Genomic DNA, 21,221 nt, shown 5'->3' with positions numbered 1-21,221 from the left:
TTTTCTCCCTGTGATGAGAGAAAGGGGGAGGGGGACTCTTACATAAAAGGCCACCACAAGATTGTCTCCAGAAAAATAAAAGTGAGCCTTATTTTATGTAACATTTGAACAACTGCAGATTTCATGGCTTTCAATGATCGGTGGGGGGAATAAATCTCTTTTGTCACTTCTAAAATACTCGGCACATAGAATTCAGACCATTTTTCTTCCTAAAACTCACGGCAATCTAGTGATAAAAGGGAATAGCCAGGCCCGCTGGTCTGTCCAGTTTGTTCCAAGGATTTCTGGGTTTCTACATTATAGGCTATTTTCTTGGTGCCAAATCAGAAAAGAGTGCATCTGGGGTTTCTAGGGATGATTTCCATGGTGATAGAAGTAACAGGGGGGACACTTTTCTCTCTTCTCCCCAGTCATTTTTAAGTGTGTATCTGTATTAATTTTTTCACAGTTATCATTTCTAGCATTTCATAGAGTAAAACTGGTAAATTGGAATCTAGGCGAGAGGTCAGGCACTGCCCCAGTTTCACGTTTTTAATGGGCAATTGTGATATTTATCAAACACTTTCTGTGGACAAACATATTTATCTTTACATTTTTTAGAAGCTAGATTAGACTAAGCTTCTTTAATATAAATAAAGGTTACAACAATTGCTATCATGTAGTGAGCACTTACAATGTCCCAGATGCCTTAAGTCTTTAATATTTATTGCATCATGAAAACAATCCTGTGAGGTAGATATTACTATTATTTTTATTCATACATTAAAAACATCCAACCCAGAGAGAAAAATGATTTGATGATAACCAGAGAGCAAGTGATTGACAGAGCATGAAATTAAACCTGAATCTAGAAACATTTAGCCTGAAACATTTGGGGGGATGGCAGTGATAATGGTATAATGACTGACATTCACTAGCAAGCTGGGTACATTCTGGGAACAAGGCTTGGGTCACTGACTCGAAAAACAATTCTGTATGTCAGTAACTGTTGCTCTTCCCACTTCAGAGGTTGCCAGTCTCATCAGTTAGGAAACAGGTCCAACGAGGAACTAGGGACATGGCCTAATCCAGTGGCTCTCCACCTGTGGGTTGAGACCCCTTTAGGAGTGAAATGACCTTTTCATATATCAGGTATCCTGCATATCAGATATTTACATTATGGTTCAAAACAGCCTAAAATGACAATTATGAAATGGCAATGATAATAATTTTTTTTGGTTGGGGTCCATACAACCCGAGGAGCTGTATAAAGAGTCACAACATTAGGAAGGCTGAGAAGCACTGGTTTAAGCCATCTGATGTCCTCGGTTCAAGTCAGTCAACACACCTCTACTGAAAATGATGCCTTCTTCCCTCTGCCCACAGAGCCTGAGTCTTGTCTGACAACTAATGCTGTTCATTTTCCCATGTCAGTGAATAGAATTAATGTTCTTGGCATGGGTTGTAATCAGAGTGTGCGACAACAACGTGTGTCACTTCCTCCATTGTTGAATACTAGGTCGCTTCTCATTCTAAAATATAATTTCACAATAGAAATCGTGTTAGCTGGATCATTTCCATCAACTTCATTATTTCTTGTGATAAATTCTGTCATAAAATAATGGTCTTCTACTCTTGAGGATCCTTCAGAGTAACTTTGGTATTTTTCTATGTAAGAAGCAGTCAGCAGCCAACAAGATGGCTGAGCAGATAAAGGTGCTTCTTGCCAAGCATGAAGATTTAAGTTAGATCCTTAGAGCCAACACAGTAGAAAGAGAGAAGGGACTCCTACAAGCTGTCCTCTGACCTTCACATTCACATCATGGCATATGTATTTACATGTGTACATGTGCAAGTGCACACACACACACAATATCAAAAAGATTAATGGTAAATATGTGTTGTAATTTATAGTGGCCCCAATTTATTCATTCACACTATATTCATATTTTAAAATATATATATACATGTATATATACATATATGTGTATATATACATATATATACACACATATATATATTTATTTATATATATATATATTTATTAACTAAAATTTATATTGCGAGGAAAAAGTTCCTAGTCACAGGACTTGTCAGTGCCTCTCCCAGAAGATCCATATTGATTTCTACTTGCACTGGAAGAACTTACTTAACACACAAGCTTCCCTGCATCTTTACCCCCGCCTGATCAACAGGACCTTAACGTTTCCAAAAATGATCAGTAGAAGTGAGGACACATTGCGATATTGGAATCCATCTCTGTGACCTTTCATAAATTTCCTGCTCACAGAATCTGCTCGTGTTCTTGTTGGGCTTGCTTTTCTTCCTTTGTCTTGTGCTTCTTAGTGATTATGGGAGTAATTCCCACCTTTATGTATTTGGGATATTAAAGCCTAGATCCTAGCAGGTGGCAGTTGTTTTATTGGTACAGAAGTGCCCTGTCTCCTTGATTTGTTAGTTTTGAAATTTATTGTTTTGAGGCAGAGTCCCTCCATGTTGCTCTGACTGGCCTGGAACGTACTATGTAGCTCAGACTTTGAGCATGCAGCAATCTCCTTATTTTTGTCCGCTGACTGCTGGTTTGCCAGCATGAACTTTGAACTTCTTGATAATATCATCAAATTGTTCACATTTGTGTAGAGGGCTAGAACTCTTGCCCAAGGCCTGGCACATGTAGTCTATGCCCTGTCTCTCAGGTATGCCTGTGGATTTGCTTCAGGGTTTCTGTTATGGATGCTATTATTTCTACCTAGATTCACTTATTCCTAGATCCTAGATATTATTCTATTCATTTTTACTTAATACCAATTCTACACTACTCTGAACATATATTTAACTAAGGACCTTAATTTTTGTTAGGTTATTAAGTAATTATTTGGAAATTCTATGTAAAACTCACACTCCTCCTGAGCTGATTTAAAAATTATTTATCATCATTTAAATAACGTCTTATACTAGCATTTGTACTCTGGGGCTTTCAGTATTAATTACCATAGGTTATTTTAATTAATTAATTATATTAATTTACATTCCAGTCTTTGCCCCCCACCTCAGTGCCCCCTCCTACAGTTCTTCATCCCATTTTCTTCCCCCTTGCCTCTGATAGGGTCCTCCCCAAACCTCCCCCTTCCCTGGGGCCTCAGGTCTTTCTTGGGGATTAAGTGCATCCCATTGAATGGTAGAACTCTACTACATATGTGCCAGGGGCCTTGGACCAGCCTGTGTATGCTCCTGGTTGGTGGCTCAGTCTCTGAGAGCTTCCAAGGGTCTGAGTTAATTGAGACTGCTGGTCTTCCTGTGGAATTGGTCACTCTTCCCTTCAGCTTCTTCAGTCCTTCCCCTAATTTAATCATAGGGGCCCCCGACTTCAGTCCAATGGTTTGGTGTAAGTATCTGTTTCTGTCTCAGTTAGCTACTGGTTTACCATATCTTTATAATGTTAAGTTAACATGTGGGATATAAGAGATTTTGTTTTCTGTTTTTTTCCCCCAAAACTGATCATTTGCACATTTTTCTCATGGATGAGATTTTAGATCATTTCTGTAAAATCTTGTGAGTTGTTTTCATTATATTATAGAATTATCGAGGTGGGGGTCTTTCCTTATATCCTGGCAAAAACCCAATGTCTACATTTTTTTTAAACTCTGAAGACATCAGATAATGATGATCAATGAAACATATAAAATATCTCATATTTTATATATAACACATATAAAATACACCCAATGAAACATCTAAAATATCTCAAGCATATTAGCAATTAGTGGAGATTCATTTTTAAATTGTAATGAAAGAAAATGGCACCTGCAACAAATCAGTGCAAGTGTGGAAAAGTTTGTCAAACAAAAGGAACTTTGGCCCCTGGTCTTGGTGTGAACACTCAGCGCTTTGGTGAGTAGCTTGGCCTTGTCTGGGTGTGTGAAATGCACACTCAGCATACCTCATGCTGATAACATCAGCAAAGATACAAGATCATTCTGGCCCAGGAATGGTCAAGACAGCACTGTTTGTAACAATCCCAAATTGAAAATAACCCCAACAGCTATCTACAATGGAACAGGTATGTATGTTACCTGGTATTTATGTAGCATTAAATTCAAACTAAACATGCCTGGCAATTTGGATAAATCACAAACAAATACTGCACAAATAAAAGCAAGACAGCAATGACTACAGAGCCAAGCATTTGACTTGATAGAACTCAAGGATGTTTTCCTTCCTTTTTCCCCCATTTTGCTTTATTACTGTTTCCCTCTTGCTTGAAACAACTTTTGTAAATAGCTATGCGGCTAGCCACTTCCTCTGCCCACTAATTTATGGGTCCCAGGAAGGTATATATAATATAGGCAAAATTAAACTGCTATTTAGAAATTCATATATTATTGTAAGCAATTACTCAATTATAATTCCAGATGGTGAGTTCCAGGCAGGGTGGACAGGACAGAGTGAGGTGGTGGGCACAAGATTGTGCTTCTCAATGGGTGTGATAGTTACAGGGATGCTGGCTTCTGAATCCTTTCCCAATTCTCATATGTTTCAGATACTTTCTGAATGTATATGTTGAAAGACTCTTAAAAAAAGAAAAAGAAAAAAGTTTCACACAAAAGCCTCCCAGTCTATTTGGAGGAAAAAGAGTGTCTGTCCAGTTCTGGTTGGCTCCTCTCAGGAGCAGAGTATGCTCTCAAAGAATCAGAGAAAACCCTTCAGTATCTCCCTCTGCATCTTTGAGGGTTTAATGTGTCGTGGTACTTTTGTGTGGCCTTGCAGTTTTTGCTCTTAAACTCCCAACATAATTTGCTCAGTGCCTAGCACACCATGAATATTTACTTAGTAAGGGAATGCATATACAAATGCCTCCATGTTTGAAAACAGAGCAAATAGGAGACAAAAAGATAGATACCCACTTGCAGTGGAAAATAACAACAACAACCATAACAACAAATAGTCACATCTCTTCCCAGGATGACCTGATATGACTGAGTATGCTATTTTTATAGAGTAATGCTTATTTCATTTGGCATTTTTATAAGAGCAATGCCTCTGCCATGCCTCCAAATTGTCTGGATGTCTCCTAAGTGCAATGCTTGGCACCTGTCTCCTTGGAGATGATTTGAGGTACAATACTGAAAAAAGGAACACAAACATGCAGTCAGTTCTACCTGGGAATTTCTAGCTGGGAGTGGGAGCAGAGTGGGGTCAGGGCCCTTATCTCCCCAGTTGCACTAGGACTTGGGACTGGACGAAAGAACACAGTGATGTGTGAAACATGAATTCACCAGGGTGTGAGACCCACTTAGTCCTTCAGCATGAAGCTCTCAGAGTCAGTCCTGAGAATAAGGATGTCCATGGTCTACACTTGTAACGGAAGCTGTCCACAGAAATTTAGTCAGAATTCAAATGCTCAGGCAAGCAGGCTAGAGTATACAGATTTCATATCCTCAACATTTCCTTGGCCCAGGATCAGTACCTTACCACAGGAGGCTTGGCATCAACCCTGTGTACCTTTGAACTAGGCCAATTCTTCTGTTACTATGAACATTCACTTCTGTTTTTTTTGTTGTTTGTTTGTTTTGTTTTTTGTTTTTTAGTACTTTGCAAATGGCAGGCACTATGTTGCCATTTGGGCATGCATTCATTTATTTCATTTCTAACCTGATGAGGAGGTTTTCTTGTTCTCGTATTCTGATCCTGCTTGTGCCAACTTATTTGTGCATAGGCAGAGCAGGTGGTGGAGGCAACATTTGAACCCAGCACAGCTGCAGAGATAATGACCACAAGCCTGGCTCAGTGTCCATTCATCTGTGCGATAAACATTTGTCTACTGACTCTGAGTGTTAGGCTTTGAACTAGACACTATGTGTGCCCCAGTGAGCAACAGCCCCAAACCCATCCTTGATCGGGCTTTTGTTTCCCCTGTTCTAACATTTAGGACCTAAGTGTTTAGAAAGGTATGGCAAAGTGCTTAGAGGAGGCCTGAGGGGGGTCATCTCTGAAGGTTCAGTTGATGGTGGCTGTACTTTCTAGGAGAGTCAATTCAGAGGCTATACTCACAAAGTATAAATGTCCCATGGATAGTCAAAGCGTTAAACTTCCTGCCTTTGCGCCCGTTTCTCCTGCCCTCACACATAACAGGAAGCTACATTTGTCCCCTTCAATGTGTCCCGGTATCCCCAAAACAGAGAGCCAAGCTATTATGTGTCTCATACAAATATGAACATTGTTTGAGATTGTTCAATACATTCAGCTCCTTTAGTGTCGACTTCCCAGAGAAAGACAGCAAGCCCCCCTCAGCTCTCTTTGTTTCAGAGTTAGTGGCTCATTTGAGGCCCAAGAGGACCTACAATGTAAGAGGCTCACGATCTAAATAAGAGACGAATTTGTCCACTAAGGCCTGTGTGTGGCTGTTTATGTTAACTGATGAATGGTGCTGCTGAGAGAGAAAAAAATTAGAAAATGCTGCCTGCTGTGCGCAATCTACTAAAGGATAATAAACATCCAGGAAAGTGTTTACACCTTTCAGGCTGCTAATTCTCCTTTGGAGGAATGTGTTGGGAAAATAGATTGATTGGAATCATGGGGAGTGGAACTGACCTTTTCTGTGTCTCGCTGCAGCACCGGAGATGTTCAGCTCCAGGAAGGAAACAGGTTACTCCTTTGCTGTGGACTGGTGGTCCCTCGGGGTGACGGCTTATGAACTGCTGAGAGGCCGGGTACAGTACAATCACACCCTCTCATCTCTTATTATTCTAGGAAAAGTATTTTTAAAATCTGCTTGTTTGTGTGTATGTATGTGTGCCCTAAGTATATGAATGAACCCCACATGCATGCATGCAGAACCCACTGCGGCCAGGAGAGGGCACTAGATCCCCTGAAACTGGACTGACAGGTGTCTGTGAGCAGATGCTGGGAACCATACCCAGGCCCTCTGTAAGTACAGCAAGTGCTTTTAATGACTAAGCCATCTATCTCTGCAGCCCCTTCATGTTCTATTCAGAATGAAAGAATGCATTGTTTGCTAAAACCAGTTTGAAATCAGAAAACACTTACACTGTCTGGTGTTAATAATACCCCCTTGAGATCTCTGCACAAGTTAATCCATATGTGTCACCAAATCTGTCACTTAATATTAATTACATAAGTAAGTTAATGATATGGATATAAAAAACTCCTGGTGAAGGAAAATCAATATACCTCACTATCTTGGGTAAATAAACCTGTCTGTTTAAAGAAAATCATTTTGCAGTCACTGGATGGAGCCCCATTTCAGATACATGTATTCAAATAAGTGTGAATCGTAGGCACCAGACAACTTGTGCTCTGTCTTGATGGCCTCTTGTCTTATGTGTCTGCTGTGTATGAGTTTTCTGGAAACTGGAATAGTGTCCTTGTCAATAGAAGCATTTCTCAAACAAGAATCTCTTCTCTAGAAAAAAAGAATATCAAAGAAATATAATAACAATTATATTGTATACAAATTTTACAAACTAATACAGAATTCAGATACCATCCCTCTCCCATACCCAGGGTTTTAATCTTAGCCCAGCCTACCAAAATAGCATACTGTAAGTGGGTAACTTATTTATTTAGCAATAAATTTATTAGCAATATTTATTTTCTCATAGCTGTAGAGTCTGGAAGGCCAAGTCAGATGTTGGGTTCTTGTGTCCTCAGAAGACAGAGAAAGAAAGGGGAGGGGAGTAGGGGGGAGAAGAAGGTAAGGAGGGAGAGAGGACACGAAGGCAAAGGGGAAAGAGATTATCTAATCTTTTTAGTTGGTCAGAATGTACCACTAGGAGATAATCTGTCTTAAACTGTCTGCCCAAGTTCCTGTCTCACTCAGCATTAGAGCTCCAACAGAGGACTCTGTGTGAGAGACACATTCAGACCATAGCTTTTCTTTCTTGGTTCTCCAAAAAAAAAAAAAAAAAAAAAAAAAAAACACATATAAAATACTCACTATATTACAGTAGCAATAACATTTTTTCCTTCCAACATCATCTCTAGAGTCTCAAGAGTCATCTGAATATTATACAACCTCGGTATGGATGGGACTCAGACCATGATTCTTCCCAAGGCAGAGGCAGCACTCCCATCCAGCAGGGACCCTGTAAAGCCAGACAAATCATGTGCTTCCAAAATGATGGGCACAGACATAGGTTAGAAGGTGCCACCCAAGAGGAGACAAATAAGAAAGCAGGAAGGGGCACTAAGTTCAAAACAACAAAGTCCAACTAGTTCTCTTTGGCCATAAAGATGGAACAGAAAACATTTAACTGGGTGACACCTTTTCTTCATTGCAGCCCACTGTCTGTAACCTTTAGCTCAGACTCTGCTGGTGCAATCCCACCTCCATCTCTGATTCTTCTTGTAAATTCATGGCTCACAAGCAGCATTTCCTTATCAATGGCTTGTCCAGCCTTATCTTTCATGTTCTTTTCAAAATAAGATACCTCTGTGAGCTTGTATTTTGTCCTTTAAAAATTTTTTTACTTCTGTTTTTTTGTTGTTGTTGTTTTGTCTTCTTGGCCTTTATGAATAGAATCTAAACTTGCAACTTTTCTGTTTCTTTGTTGCTCAGTAATTTTTAACTGTACTCCATCTCTCTTCTTTGTCATTTTCCTATAAGTAGCCAGGAGCAGCCACACTTCTTGCATAGTGACCCCTTGTCCTTGGGTACAGAATTTGTATGGTAGATACATCAGTTGGAACCTGGCTCCACAACTCTGCATTCTGATTGGTTGTGGTTTTCTGTAATGGTCTCCATCTCTTGCAGAGAAAAATGTCCTTAATGAGGGATGAGAAAATTATACTTAGCTGTAGGTATGAAAATAAATATTTATGGGACTGTGCTGGCAGTGGGGTGTGTATGGGTGGGCTTAGAGGGTGAAAGGGAAGGGGGAAATCATGTAACTCAGAAGAATTGAAAAATAGAAAATTAAAACAAACAAAAATAAAATCTGCACCAGCAAACAGACAAAACAAAAACAAAAAACCCCTGGCAGTTTGTTGTACTACCTCCCAAATCTTTCTATTTTCATAAGGGTAAAGCATCTTCAGAAATTTACATGTAGAAATAGTTAGCAATTTCAAAACATAACTGATGCTTTAGCTTCCTATTGAGACAATTACATATATCTATGTGTGTTTATAAATATATGTATATATTAATTATATATACATTTGTTATATATAATATATGATATATATACAAATAAATAACTTTCTATATGATAACACTTAAGTGCATTTTACTTTTGTAATTAAATCCATTTTGTAAATACCACACCTTACAAATATTTTCAGGCATATCAATTTTTGGTTTCTATCCCATGGATCAGATTACTGATTCATTAAAAATGGAAAAAATAGGATATATCTATCACATAGTTTAATATCATCCATTCTGTAACTTTTGATCAATACTAATTCACAACATTAAATCTTTGGAGGAGCAATACATCAGTTTTGACACATTTTAGGAAGGAATCACTAAAAGATGGAACAGGCTCGAGTTGCAAAACACAGTTAATCAGAAGAAAAGGAAACAGCAACATTTCGTTACAAGTATCATCGATGCATTAGTGAAACTGTGCCTGACAAGTCCTCTGAGCTTAGCTGTCCTCTGGATGGCTCTGACCTTAAACACTAACCTGTGTGTCATCTTTGTCTCCTCTACTGAAAGGCAAAGTCAGCTGCTCTTTCCCTTCCATTCTGTATTGACCTCATGCAGTCCTGCAGCAATGCTGCAATTCTTTTTGTTCAATTAGGGAGATGGAGGCTCTGTGTAGCCCAGGTTAACCTCAAGCCCATCATCCTCCTGCCTCTGCTTTCTCAGCTCTGGGATGTGATGGCAGGCTTGTGCCAAATACCCACCATTTCATTCTGTTCTTGCAACACCATTTCGAGGCCCCATTTACTCCCATCTCACACTTTACCTTTCACACACTCATTCCTGGTATATTCCCCCTCTTGATTGGCAGCACATTTTAAGGTTCTTTGATAGACACCATCATGTTGTCTAGCCACAAGCCACACAATAGAGAATTCTCCCTGGATTATGATCATCTTCACTTGTTTTTCCAGCAACCTTTGGCAGTGGTTCTTTGTGCTGAGGAACTAGCTTCATCTTGCACATGAAGGAACTGAAGGTCAGAGAATGAATGAGCTGGGTTAGCATCCAAATCCTTCTGACCTCAGAGCTCTAGCACAGTAAAACCTTTTAACTGACCACTGGGAAAAACAAACACTTCCCCTTCCTCCAGTTTAGTTCATCCATCATCCATTACTTAAACATCTGGAAAAGGGCAGTCATGTGATAAATGTGTACACACACATTAACAGTCCTGTGATTAATCTAATGTGGAAGTCTGTCCCTTTGCATATAGTATCTACTCTGGCTTTAAGTTGCTCACAGTTTCCCTAGAACACAGGAAATCCCAGTAGAGAAATTACTATTTATAATGGCTGCCCTCCAGTGGACAGATGTAACATCATCACTAGCTTGCTTTTTATAAAAAAACAAATAAACAAACAAAATCAACAACAAAACACACACACACACACATTTTATTTTATTTTTTTTTAAATTTTTGGAGTAGGGTAAAAAGTAACAAGTTTCCAAATGAGATTTTCATATGTATTTCATTTTAGCTTTTAATTCTTTTTCTTTTTCCTTTTTACTATTCAAACTACAGCCATATGCCTCATGGCCTTGTTAGGGACAGAATGACATGGTTTCTGTCCCTGGAACAGGGCAAACAGGTATGGGCCTCTAAAAGTGTTGATGGCTGCTGCGGGCTTAAGGCTTATTTGTATAATAATGTACATATTTTATGTTCCTCTTTCAAGGAATATCCTTTAAGGAATGTTAACATTAATGACTCTATGATAGTAAGAAACTATATGAGTCTGGGATGCGAAGGTAGCTAATGTCTTAGCAAAATGGTAAACACTGGCTGAGACCCTCAGGACAGCCCTTCAGACTGTGGAAAATAAGTCTAAAAGCATGAATTCAAAAATATCTAATTTCTCAAAAAATAAGGACGCAATATTAATTCTACGAGAGGCTCCACGAATCTAAAGGAACAAAAGCAGCTACGCTGGGAGCCAACTTGTCAGAAAGATACTAAGCAAGGAGATTGAGAGCTTTAGAGAGTGGAGGTCATAGGAGATCCCACCGAGATAAGTTTTTCGTTAATGCTTACAAAGGCAGACAGATTCCTGAGTTCAGGGTTGGCCTGGGATGGAGCCAAGTTAGATGCAGGTGTGGTGGAAATGGTAATTGCAGGATGGGGTCCCAACAACTTGTTCATCATCTGTACTGAACAGAGGCAGGCAGATCTCTAAGTCTGTTTGCCATGTCAAAAGGAAATGAGTGTTTGCTGTCTTCTAAGAATTAAGGTCACCAGATGCTTATTCATAGGATAATCAAAAGGAAACCTGGAGTTGGTGACTGAACTGACATGTAAAATAAAAGACTGGGCTCATGATTTGCAAGAAATGAGCTACCCATTTTTTTTTTTAAATAGTAGTAGTAGTAGAAGAAGAAGAAGAAGGAGAAGGAGAAGGAGAAGGAGAAGGAGAAGGAGAAGAAGAAGAAGAAGAAGAAGAAGAAGAAGAAGAAGAAGAAGAAGAAGAAGAAGAAGAAGAAGAAGAAGAAGAAGAAGAAGAGCTATCTTAGATCTCCAGAGAGTGCAAAACTTAAAAACAGCAATCTAGAAAGCTGCCTGGAACAAAACAGGTCCTCAGCTTGGACCCATAATTGGACTTCAAGTCGTCGCTCCCCAGACACCTCTTCTCTCAGAAGCCCTCTCTAAGCCAAGATTGGCCCTTGGCAGCCCTAGATGGCCCTGATTATTCTAGAAAAGTATTGTTGATTTTTAAAATTCTCCACTACATACTTTATTGGATTAGAGTATTAAACACTGGAGTTGATATTTTCTGAGCAATTTTCTATCCTTAAGTTTCTCATTATGTTTTTAGTTTTTATGTGTTTTTGTTTTGTTTTATGGTTTTTTGATTTTGGTGTGTGTGTGTGTGTGTGTGTGTTTTAAAGCATAGCTCTTGGGTATCCCAGGCTGATTTTGAACTTTGTTATGTAGCTGAGGCAAGTCTTAAACTCCTGGTCTTCCTACATCCCCCTCCTGAGTGCTGGAATTACAAGCACGTGCCACAACACCTAGCTTTCAATTACGGATCTGTAATTTTGTAATTTGTAAAATTTGTAAATCTGTAATTTATAATCAACTTTATATAATAATTTAAGGTTCTATTCATTATTTACTTTTTATATAGACACACCTAAAGTTATATACAAAACAGTTTGAAATCAGTGTGTCAGAAACTGGCTCAATCCACTGAAATATTTTTGTTTGGATCTGTAAAATAACAAGTTCTTAAAACCTAGGATATTTTGATGAAAAACTATAGGTCCGAGACATTTCTTTAAAATTCTGTAGTGGTCCACATGGCTTCCTGTCAATCAGTTTGAAGGGGTCCTTATTGAGGTTTTGTTGTTTTAAAGTTAACCTTGTAAATACCTGCATTTTTTTCCCACTTTGACCTGTAAAAATAAAGGCTCTTTCTCTTTTTCTCCCTTAAGAGACCATATCACATCCGCTCCAGTACTTCCAGCAAGGAAATTGTGAACATGTTTGAGACAGCAATTGTAACTTACCCTTCTGCCTGGTCACAAGAGATGGTATCCCTTCTTAAAAAGGTGAGACAGAAGAAAGCAGGCTAGGAGGAAGTTCAGAAAACCTGATAACCCACCCCCATTCAAACTCAAATACATGGCTTTCTTAACTCAACCAAAAAAAAAAAAAAAAAATCTCTTGGATGTCTCAAGGCCTTCTCAAACTCATTGTGTCCAGATTGTAATTCTCAATTTCTTTGTATTTCTTGGGCTTCTTCCACTGGTTTCTCTGCCAATGACTAGTCTCTTCACCTACCAATGCAAGCCAGAGACCAGGGTTCACTTGTCATTTCTGTATCTAGTTCATTACCAGGTCTTAGATTTACACTTTCAGTAGCCATTGCCTCTGTCACTGTTAGTCATCCCCCTTGCTGTCGCCCTGATCCAGCTGCCATCACGCCTTTTCTGGTTTGTTGCATGCATCTGCCTCACATCTCTCCATATGTCAGCATCTTCTCATTGGTCTCCGAATAAAGATCAAACTAAATTGTGTGTTATAATGGCTATAAGCTGCCCTTGGAGCCTTGTGAATTTTGGTCACCCTTTTGCTGGTTTGGTTCTGTTTTACCTTTTCCTCCCATTCCTCACCACCATATAACCACGAGGCTTTGCACATGCTACTCTCTCCTCTTGGATCACTGCTTCCTGCTTTATGTACTTCTAGCACCTTCCCAGAGGTCAGCACAACTTAATGTGATTCAATGTCTGTGGTCCATACAGTATTTTGTGCAGTTTCATTGTAAGTATAGAAATTGAGAAAAGCACTTTGAAACAAATGGGAATTTGACACTGCTCTGTCAATACTACATTGCCACATGGTTAACGGATGTGTCTCCTTGGGTAGGGAATGTGTTTGTTTGGCTGCTGTTAAACTGAAGTGGTGTGTTGTACAGGGTCTGGAGCTGCATGTGAGACAGGCAAGACCACATATTGGCTTGAACGGGTCATAAATGGAAGAAAAATAGAAAGAAAAAAGAATCACTGACCATTTTATGTCATTTGAAAAGCACAGCTTCAGGTCTTAGCTATACAAGGCAATGTTCACTTCAAACTGTTTCTTCATGATTTGAGCTTGGTAAGTGGAGGTTTAGAAACCAGGCTCGCCCAGTCGGGCCGTTCTTTTTAATTCCTGGTACAAGCCATTTGTACTCATCATATTGCAAACATTCTAGTGTTATTGCAAATCATACATTCTCTACCTGATTTGCATGTGGGTAGGAAAAGGGATCATAGTCTTGGCAAACCACTGGCTCAATTTCTGCTACAAGGGACTCCCATCAGATACTCAGTTTAGAACACTTAGTGGGGATTTTTTTTTCTTGGTCCACCTGTCTGGCCTTCCTAGTAATAAAGGTGTTTGTATTTCATTGGCAGCTGCTTGAACCTAATCCAGACCAACGCTTTTCTCACTTGACTGACATTCAGAATTTCCCTTACATGAGTGACATGAACTGGGACGCAGTCCTGCAGAAGAGGCTCATTCCAGGTTTCGTTCCAACCGTGAGTCAAGCTTCACAAGCCCTAATAGTTCCCACACTCTGTTCACAATGCTCTGTGTACGTATCCACCCAAGGTCTCACTTGATAATCACACCAGTAACATAAAAGCACCCTGATACTAACTTTACAGAGGAGAAAATGGAGGCATAGATGGGGTAAGTTGAACACCCATAGTCACATGACTGGCAAGGAGCTAAGCAGGATGTCAACATCTGGGCTTCTAGGTTTTAAGCACACATTGTTCTGTAAGTGGTTCTAGCCTTCCTAATAGTCATTTTCTGAAATATGCTCATTGAAAAGAACTTTCTTTCTTCTTGCAAAGAGGTAATCTTCCATGTCCATTGAGATCTATGAGTTGGCTAATGGGAAAATTCTAGGACCACTCCTCTTATTTTGTTAGTTTTATTGTACTGATCTATAGTTTTCAGAACTAATAGTAAAATAAATAAATAAATAAATAAATAAATAAATAAATAAAAGAACTAATAGTTACAGAGAAATAGTTTCCATTGGTTGACTACTTAAACAAGAGATATTGTATCCCACGGCATATTGCTAGATAAACCTTAGGCTGGAGTTCCTCTCTCCTTCTCTTTCCTGGTATTTGAATTATGCTACAGGATATAGGAACATTGGCAAGAGTGATATGCTCCTGCAGAGGCTGGTAGAAAGAAATCTGGGATTTCTGTTCAGGTCCAAGTGAGGCACTTGTTCTGGGGACATGGGAATATGGCTGTTTCAATGAACAGCTGGATAAGGTACCCAGTTAGTGTGTCAGGTGAACGCTTGGTAGAAGGTAGAACAGTGTGGTGGCATGCAGGTGCGCCAGTGTCTACTTTAGTGAGTAACAGGAAAGTTAGGTGAGGTTTGTAATTGGATGTATCCCTGATGCATGACTATGGGGGGGTGGGGGGCTGGATACCACCTGCTACAGACACCACCTTCCTTCTTTTAGCTACTCATGACTCCCTATAAGAAGCTTCACTTGATACATCTTGGGTCTTTCTGTAAATCTGATTCATTTGTAAAATTTATCAAGCAGAAAATTCTTGGCCTCACATTCAGAAACCCTAATATTGAAATCTGGTTGTTGACCTTAGAAGATGACCAAGCAATGGCCATGTTTCCGATCTACCGAGAAACCCAGAATTCCAAACCTTAGAAATATTATTTTAATATGGTCTACTTCATTACTCATTGAAGGATAGTTAAAGGTTTGTAAGAATAACTAAACTAAACAATCAAAGACTATAAAAGATAATGTTGGCATTAAATGCTATAAATCCTCAGAGGGAGCCCAAGTTATTGTTCTTGGGCAGGACTATTGAGTAGTCTGTGTTAGGCTTCTATGTCTTAGGAATGATATGGGGATCTGAGGGCTGAGCCCTGCTTTTGTCTTTACAGAAAGGCAGGCTCAATTGTGACCCCACTTTTGAACTCGAAGAAATGATTTTGGAGTCCAAACCTCTTCACAAGAAAAAGAAGCGCCTGGCTAAAAAGGAGAAGGAAATGAGGAAAAGTGACTCCTCTCAGGTAGGTAGACTGCCCACCAAGTTCAGGGGAGTACAGTGCATTTCAGAGCTGCTGGAGGGAGGACATCTCAGAAGCCTGCCTCTGCCTGCTGCTGGGGGCTTATAATAATAAGGGAGGCACGGCTACAATGGCTATTGTGTTCTTTGGCTTCATGCCTGTGATATAGCAGCAAGAAGCCACAGGTTCCCAGGATTTGAAAGATATTGTCATAATTTCCCATCTGGTCTTCTACAAGGTGTGGTACAGGTTGCTAAAGGAGCATGTGCAGGACTCCTGTCAGAGACTCAGGGGTAGGTTACCCTCTACTGTGTTAGCAGTGAAATTATAATTAACTTGCACTTTCTTATGGAAGCTGAGAGTGTTCTCTCTCTCTCTCTCTCTCTCTCTCTCTCTCTCTCTCTCTCTCTCTCTCTGTGTGTGTGTGTTTATGCATATATATTTTTTCCAGAGTTCCAAAAGCGTTGTACCTAATTATGATAGAGCAATGGTCCAGAGTTGGGGGCTGTCTTAGTTAGGGTTTTACTGCTGTGAACAGACACCATGACCAAGGCAACTCTTATAAGAACAGCATTTAATTGGGGCTGGCTTACAGGTTCAGAGGTTCAGCCCATTATCATCAAGGTGGAAACATGGCACTGTTCAGGCAGGCATGGTGCAGGAGGAGCTGAGAGTTCTGCATCTTCATCTGAAGGCAGCTAGCAGAATACTGCTTCCAGGCAGCTAGGATGAGGGTCTTATAGCCCACACCCACAGTGACACACCTACTCCAACAGGGCCACACCTTCTAGTAGTGCCACTCCCTGGTCCGAGCATATACAAACCATCACAGGGGCTAAGGAGCGGGATTCCTCTCCTGTCATCCTCTCAGTATCTTTGTGCATCTGGAAACAGGACTTCCTCAATCCATGTTACTCACTGAATACGCTATGGGTTATTGGCTGTTCATGGTCCCCATGTGCCAGCTAAGTATACTTCTGTTTCTTTGTTATGTTCCCGCTGAAGACGTGCCTTCTTCAAGAGCATCTTGACGCTGTTCAGAAGGAATTTATAATTTTCAACAGAGAAAAGTAAGTAACTCAGGTGGAGACCATCGGCTTAAAGTGATATCATTTAAGCAGATTTTATTTGCAGAGACTTTATATATTTTTAAGTTTGTATTTTTCTGATGATAAAAAAGATCCAAATCCAGGATAAAGATTTTGAAATTTCAGGAGCCTTTTTTTTTTGGGGGGGGGGTTGGTGGTTTTAATTGATAAATTACCCCAGTGCTGTATGTTTTGTGAATTGGAATGTAAACATGGTGTATTCATAGATTTATTCATTTGTTTTTGTAATAACAATGTTTAAAGAGGAGAAGGCAGTGGATTTGGAAGGGGCTGGGTCAGACATGAGAAGGGTGAAAGGGAGGAAAGGGAAGGAGAAATGATGTAATTATATTTTAATTAGGTTTTAAAGAAATGAAAAATATTGAATTACATGTTATCATTTCAAAAGTTTAAATTCATTTTTCTTTTAATGAATGACATTCTCTCCCTCCCTCCCTCTCTCCTCCCTTCTCTCCCTCCTTTGCTCTCTCCATCCTTCTTCCATTAAGAGTAAAAAGAGACTTTAATCAAAGACAAGCAAATCTAGCCTTGGAACAAACCAAAAACAACACAGAAGAGGAGGATGGCCAGAATAACAACCTATAACATGCTTCTGAGCCTTCTGGGGACAGTGCTTGGCACCTGGCCTGAAACTCCTGATCACCACACACAGAAGAGCTGACAGCAGTCTTTGCCGCTCCCACACCTCCTGACTTAGAGAATGTGATTGATAATCTTCAGAAGTGGCCACACTCTGCAGCCACAGTCGAGAAGGAGAGCCTGGTTCTGAGTCCTCAGTTCCAGCTTCAGCACTCACTGACTCTGTGACCTTAAGCAAACCATTTAACTGCTTCCTCTGTTTTAGTTCACCGCTCGAAAGGTAGAGGGTTATTTCAGAAGAGCTAGCCTTTTCTCTGTTAATGCTAAGATCGCTCTAAACAGCCTTTATTCTTATTTTTAAATGAATATTTGAATGTAGATTTATTTTTTATTCTTTTTGATGACACTGTGAAACATGGACACTGTATACAGTGAGCCTCTTTGAGGCTAGAGAATATCACACAGGGGGCAGCATGCCAAAGCTTGATTGGGTAGGAATAAAGATGTTCTGTCAGGAATACATACATAGGTCAGATTAGAAGTAGCAGTGACACATGGGACCTTGCAGTGGGGCATCAGCAAGGAATCTATTTGCAAGTGTCTCCTGTGCTTGTAGCTTCTTACCTGTCTGTGAGGTGGCCTTGATCAATTGAACTTGATTCCGATGACAGGAGTCACACACAGAAGTTTAGCAAATGCTGTGAGTTGGGACACTTTTTTTTTTTTCAGCATGGCAGTTGTAAAATATCAGACTCTGGTATGCTTCTCCCTAGAGGGCTAATTTTCCTCAAGATTAGCAGAGACCTGCTTCTGCAGAGGATCAGAGACTACAGCTGAACTAAAGGCAGGGTTACTTGGAACTGTTCAGTGAAGTTATACCTTACAGGAGAGTTTTGCATGTTAAATTTGGAAGCCTGCAAACTTTCTCTTGAGAAATTCCTAACTCTCCAAAGTGAAGGGGAAAAGTCACTTGCTTTTCTGTCAAGAAACATCACATTTTTTTGTATTGCTTGGCCCTTTTTCATATAGATGAACTAAAATATGAAACAAGTTTACACACACCTACATGTCTACTGTCTAGAATTACTTTTAAAGCAGAAGGATGGCTTATAGATCCCAGAGGTCAAATTCAGGGAGACTGATGCCCCCACATTATATAAGCACTGTGAGACAGCTGGCAGAATTGCCTTGCTACTTAAAATATTGATGAGGTCTGACTCTTTCCTGTCTGTGTATTTCACTCATGTGCAAAGTGTCATTCACCTCACTGTGTTGTAAGTCCACTGTCCTCCTGTATAAGACATCTTTGAAGAGCTTCTTCGGGTGTCCGCTGTGACGCTGGATAGAATCCAAACCTTGTTTTCAACTCTTGGGAAACAGAGGCCATCTAATGGTGTTTCTTAGGGAGAGCACAGGTGTATGCACCGTGACAGCAAGCTGGTCCTAGGGATTAATTGATGTCATTTGGAAAAGGCAGACAGGCAGAAGTAGATGGTAGACACGTAGGCCAGAAAGTTTGTGTAGAAAAATAAGAGCTGATGGTGAGACTGACATTTACAGTTCTCCAGATTCTGGTGTGGCTGGGACATAGTACCTCTCTACTATGAGCAAACACACACACAGACACACAGACACACATATACACATGCCCATATAAAGAATCAAAAACCACTTCTTTTCTTCAACTCCTGTCTCTGAAGTTCTCACATGTTATTTGTGACATTTTGGTTATATTCCATCACTGTTTAACTCAAAGCAGTTGCCCTGACTTTCAGAGGGGTAAATGGGTCAAACATAGCAACCCAGAGATGACTGGATTCTGCTCCAGGCTGGCACGCCTACAAGTGTCAGGGACCACACACATGCTCCAGTTTCTACCTTTTGTTCTATATTGAAATCCCAGTGTGTTAGATGTGTTATGGATTTACCTTCCCTCACTTGGTTCCTCCTTCTCCTGGACCTTATCTGCATCCTCCAAAACAGCAGCTTTTAGACACACTTTCTAAAGCCCAGCAGGGCCAGCAAGTCTCCACGGGATGCGGACTGTTCTGTGTCTTTGAACATTAAGGTGGGGGTAGGAGCTTTTGCGATCTCAGAAGTCCAAAACTCTAGTTTTTATTCCCATTGGGCAACTTTCTGAGTACTGTTGCTTTCAGACCTGGGGATATCCTGGTTACAGTGCAGGGTGGGAGTTGGGTAAATGACTGGCACACAGTGTGTGGCCAGTTTTAAAAAACAAATACACAAACAAACAAACAAACAACAACACTTTCCCAAGAGCTCCTGGTAATTGCTTCTTGGTTTTATTCCCTAATTTGGGCTAAAAGCACCCATCAGAAGAAATAACCATATTTATGAGAAGGATTAGGACCAAGAACTTCAGAAAACAGTGGGACTGTTTTATCCTTCCTCCTGTTACTCGTTGAATCTCTCCAAGCAGTTTCCTCCCTCCCTTACTCTACAGAGCATCTGTAAGACCTGAACAGGGTTTGAAAACCAGAGTGCCGCAGATATGATACCACTGTGTACACTGCAGTTGAAAATCTCCAGGGCATTTCCAGTGACTCAGAGTGGAGAGGTGGGGCAGCTACCTATGGGGCAACCCTGGCTAAGATCCTCACTCCCTAGAAGGATATGTCTTGCTAAGAGCCGGTCATCCTACGGCAGCCCTGGTGTTGACTGAGGTCATCTCTAGGGCAGGCGTGAGTCTCGAGCAGCACAGAGCATTTCTAGATCAATGCCAGTGATCTAATTAATTAGGGGAAGTCCAGAAATGACTGGATTTCCTATTGTTATGACTTTCTTGGTGATTCATGAATAAGTAACTAGGAAGAAAGATTGTTGCTGTGGCTGTTGACACCCGTGTTGCTGTTTGAAGTTGACGGGATACTGGGCTGAAGCTTTTCTCACGATCAGTGACTAGGCATGGCCAATGCTTTGCTCAGCTCCTCCGTGCTCCTGTGTTCTGTCCAAACAATATCTGTCTCCTATTTCTGTTCACCCGTGATTGCTACTCACTGTGAATTCAGTGTGCCTGCTCAATGTGAAACCCTGAGACTCCACGTTTCATTCTATGTGCTGTTCTGAACTGGTGGCTGACTTAAAAGCCCCGAGACTAAAATAATTTTATATATATATATATATATATATATATATATATATATATGCTTCTGTTGAGCCATAGTGTATGTGATATAAATGTGCCTGCATAGATTAAAATGTCTAATGTAACAATATGTCCTCAGACTTCCTTTGTCAACTGTGTGTCTGGTTGTCCTGGGTCATCTATTCCTGCTTCCGTGTCCATTAAGAATGACCCTTTAGCATGGATAGTGTTGGAGATCTGTAGCTGCACATTTTAGTGGATGCACTTAAGGATTGCAGCCAGCATCCTGGCTTCTGCTTTTCACTGTGACCTCAGGTTTATAGATACTCCATATATGACCCCTTTGTGCTGTTCTCTGCCCATTAGGGTCCCGTTTCTTTTCATATGCCATAGCCAAAGGTGGATATTCCAGGGCCCATGATCTGAGATAGAAGGACAACAGAGACTTTGGGAACTTTCAACTAACTTGTAGGCTTTCAACAGCTCAACAGCCAGCAAGCTGCAAGCTCCTAGGCTTGTCCTGGAGTTAGTAGGCTCTTGCTTATCAACTGCCTTGTAGTGCCTTGTAGTGTCTTGTAGTGTCTTGTAGCGCCTTGTAGCTCAAGCCACATAAAGTGTCCTGAATGCAGTTGCCATTACCCAGCTGTGCAAAGGTCAGGGTTCAGCACTCTAGGTTCTGAAGAGCACCAGCCTTAGTCATACACTTATTTTGCAGGCTACACTGG

At 40.4% G+C, this 21,221-nt stretch overlaps 1 protein-coding gene across 2 annotated transcripts in view; it reads left to right on the top strand.

Moving 5' to 3' along the window:
- Stk32a (serine/threonine kinase 32A) overlaps positions 1 to 20,634 on the top strand; it is a 112,837-nt gene extending 92,203 nt beyond the window's left edge. For both annotated transcript variants that reach the window (XM_034518221.2, XM_076912721.1), the window contains exons 8-13: positions 6,592 to 6,689; positions 12,581 to 12,697; positions 14,048 to 14,173; positions 15,577 to 15,705; positions 16,708 to 16,772; positions 17,300 to 20,634. In XM_034518221.2, coding sequence (XP_034374112.1) covers positions 6,592 to 6,689; positions 12,581 to 12,697; positions 14,048 to 14,173; positions 15,577 to 15,705; positions 16,708 to 16,772; positions 17,300 to 17,396 — 632 coding nt within the window. In that variant the 3' untranslated portion in view covers positions 17,397 to 20,634. The remainder of the gene's footprint in view (positions 1 to 6,591; positions 6,690 to 12,580; positions 12,698 to 14,047; positions 14,174 to 15,576; positions 15,706 to 16,707; positions 16,773 to 17,299) is intronic.
- Positions 20,635 to 21,221: the final 587 nt, after the last annotated feature.

Source organism: Arvicanthis niloticus, chromosome 14 (assembly GCF_011762505.2).
Source record: "Arvicanthis niloticus isolate mArvNil1 chromosome 14, mArvNil1.pat.X, whole genome shotgun sequence".
Taxonomy (NCBI): Eukaryota; Metazoa; Chordata; class Mammalia; order Rodentia; family Muridae; genus Arvicanthis; species Arvicanthis niloticus.
Note: the sequence above shows the minus strand (reverse complement) of the source record. Positions and strands in the feature narration are given on the sequence as shown.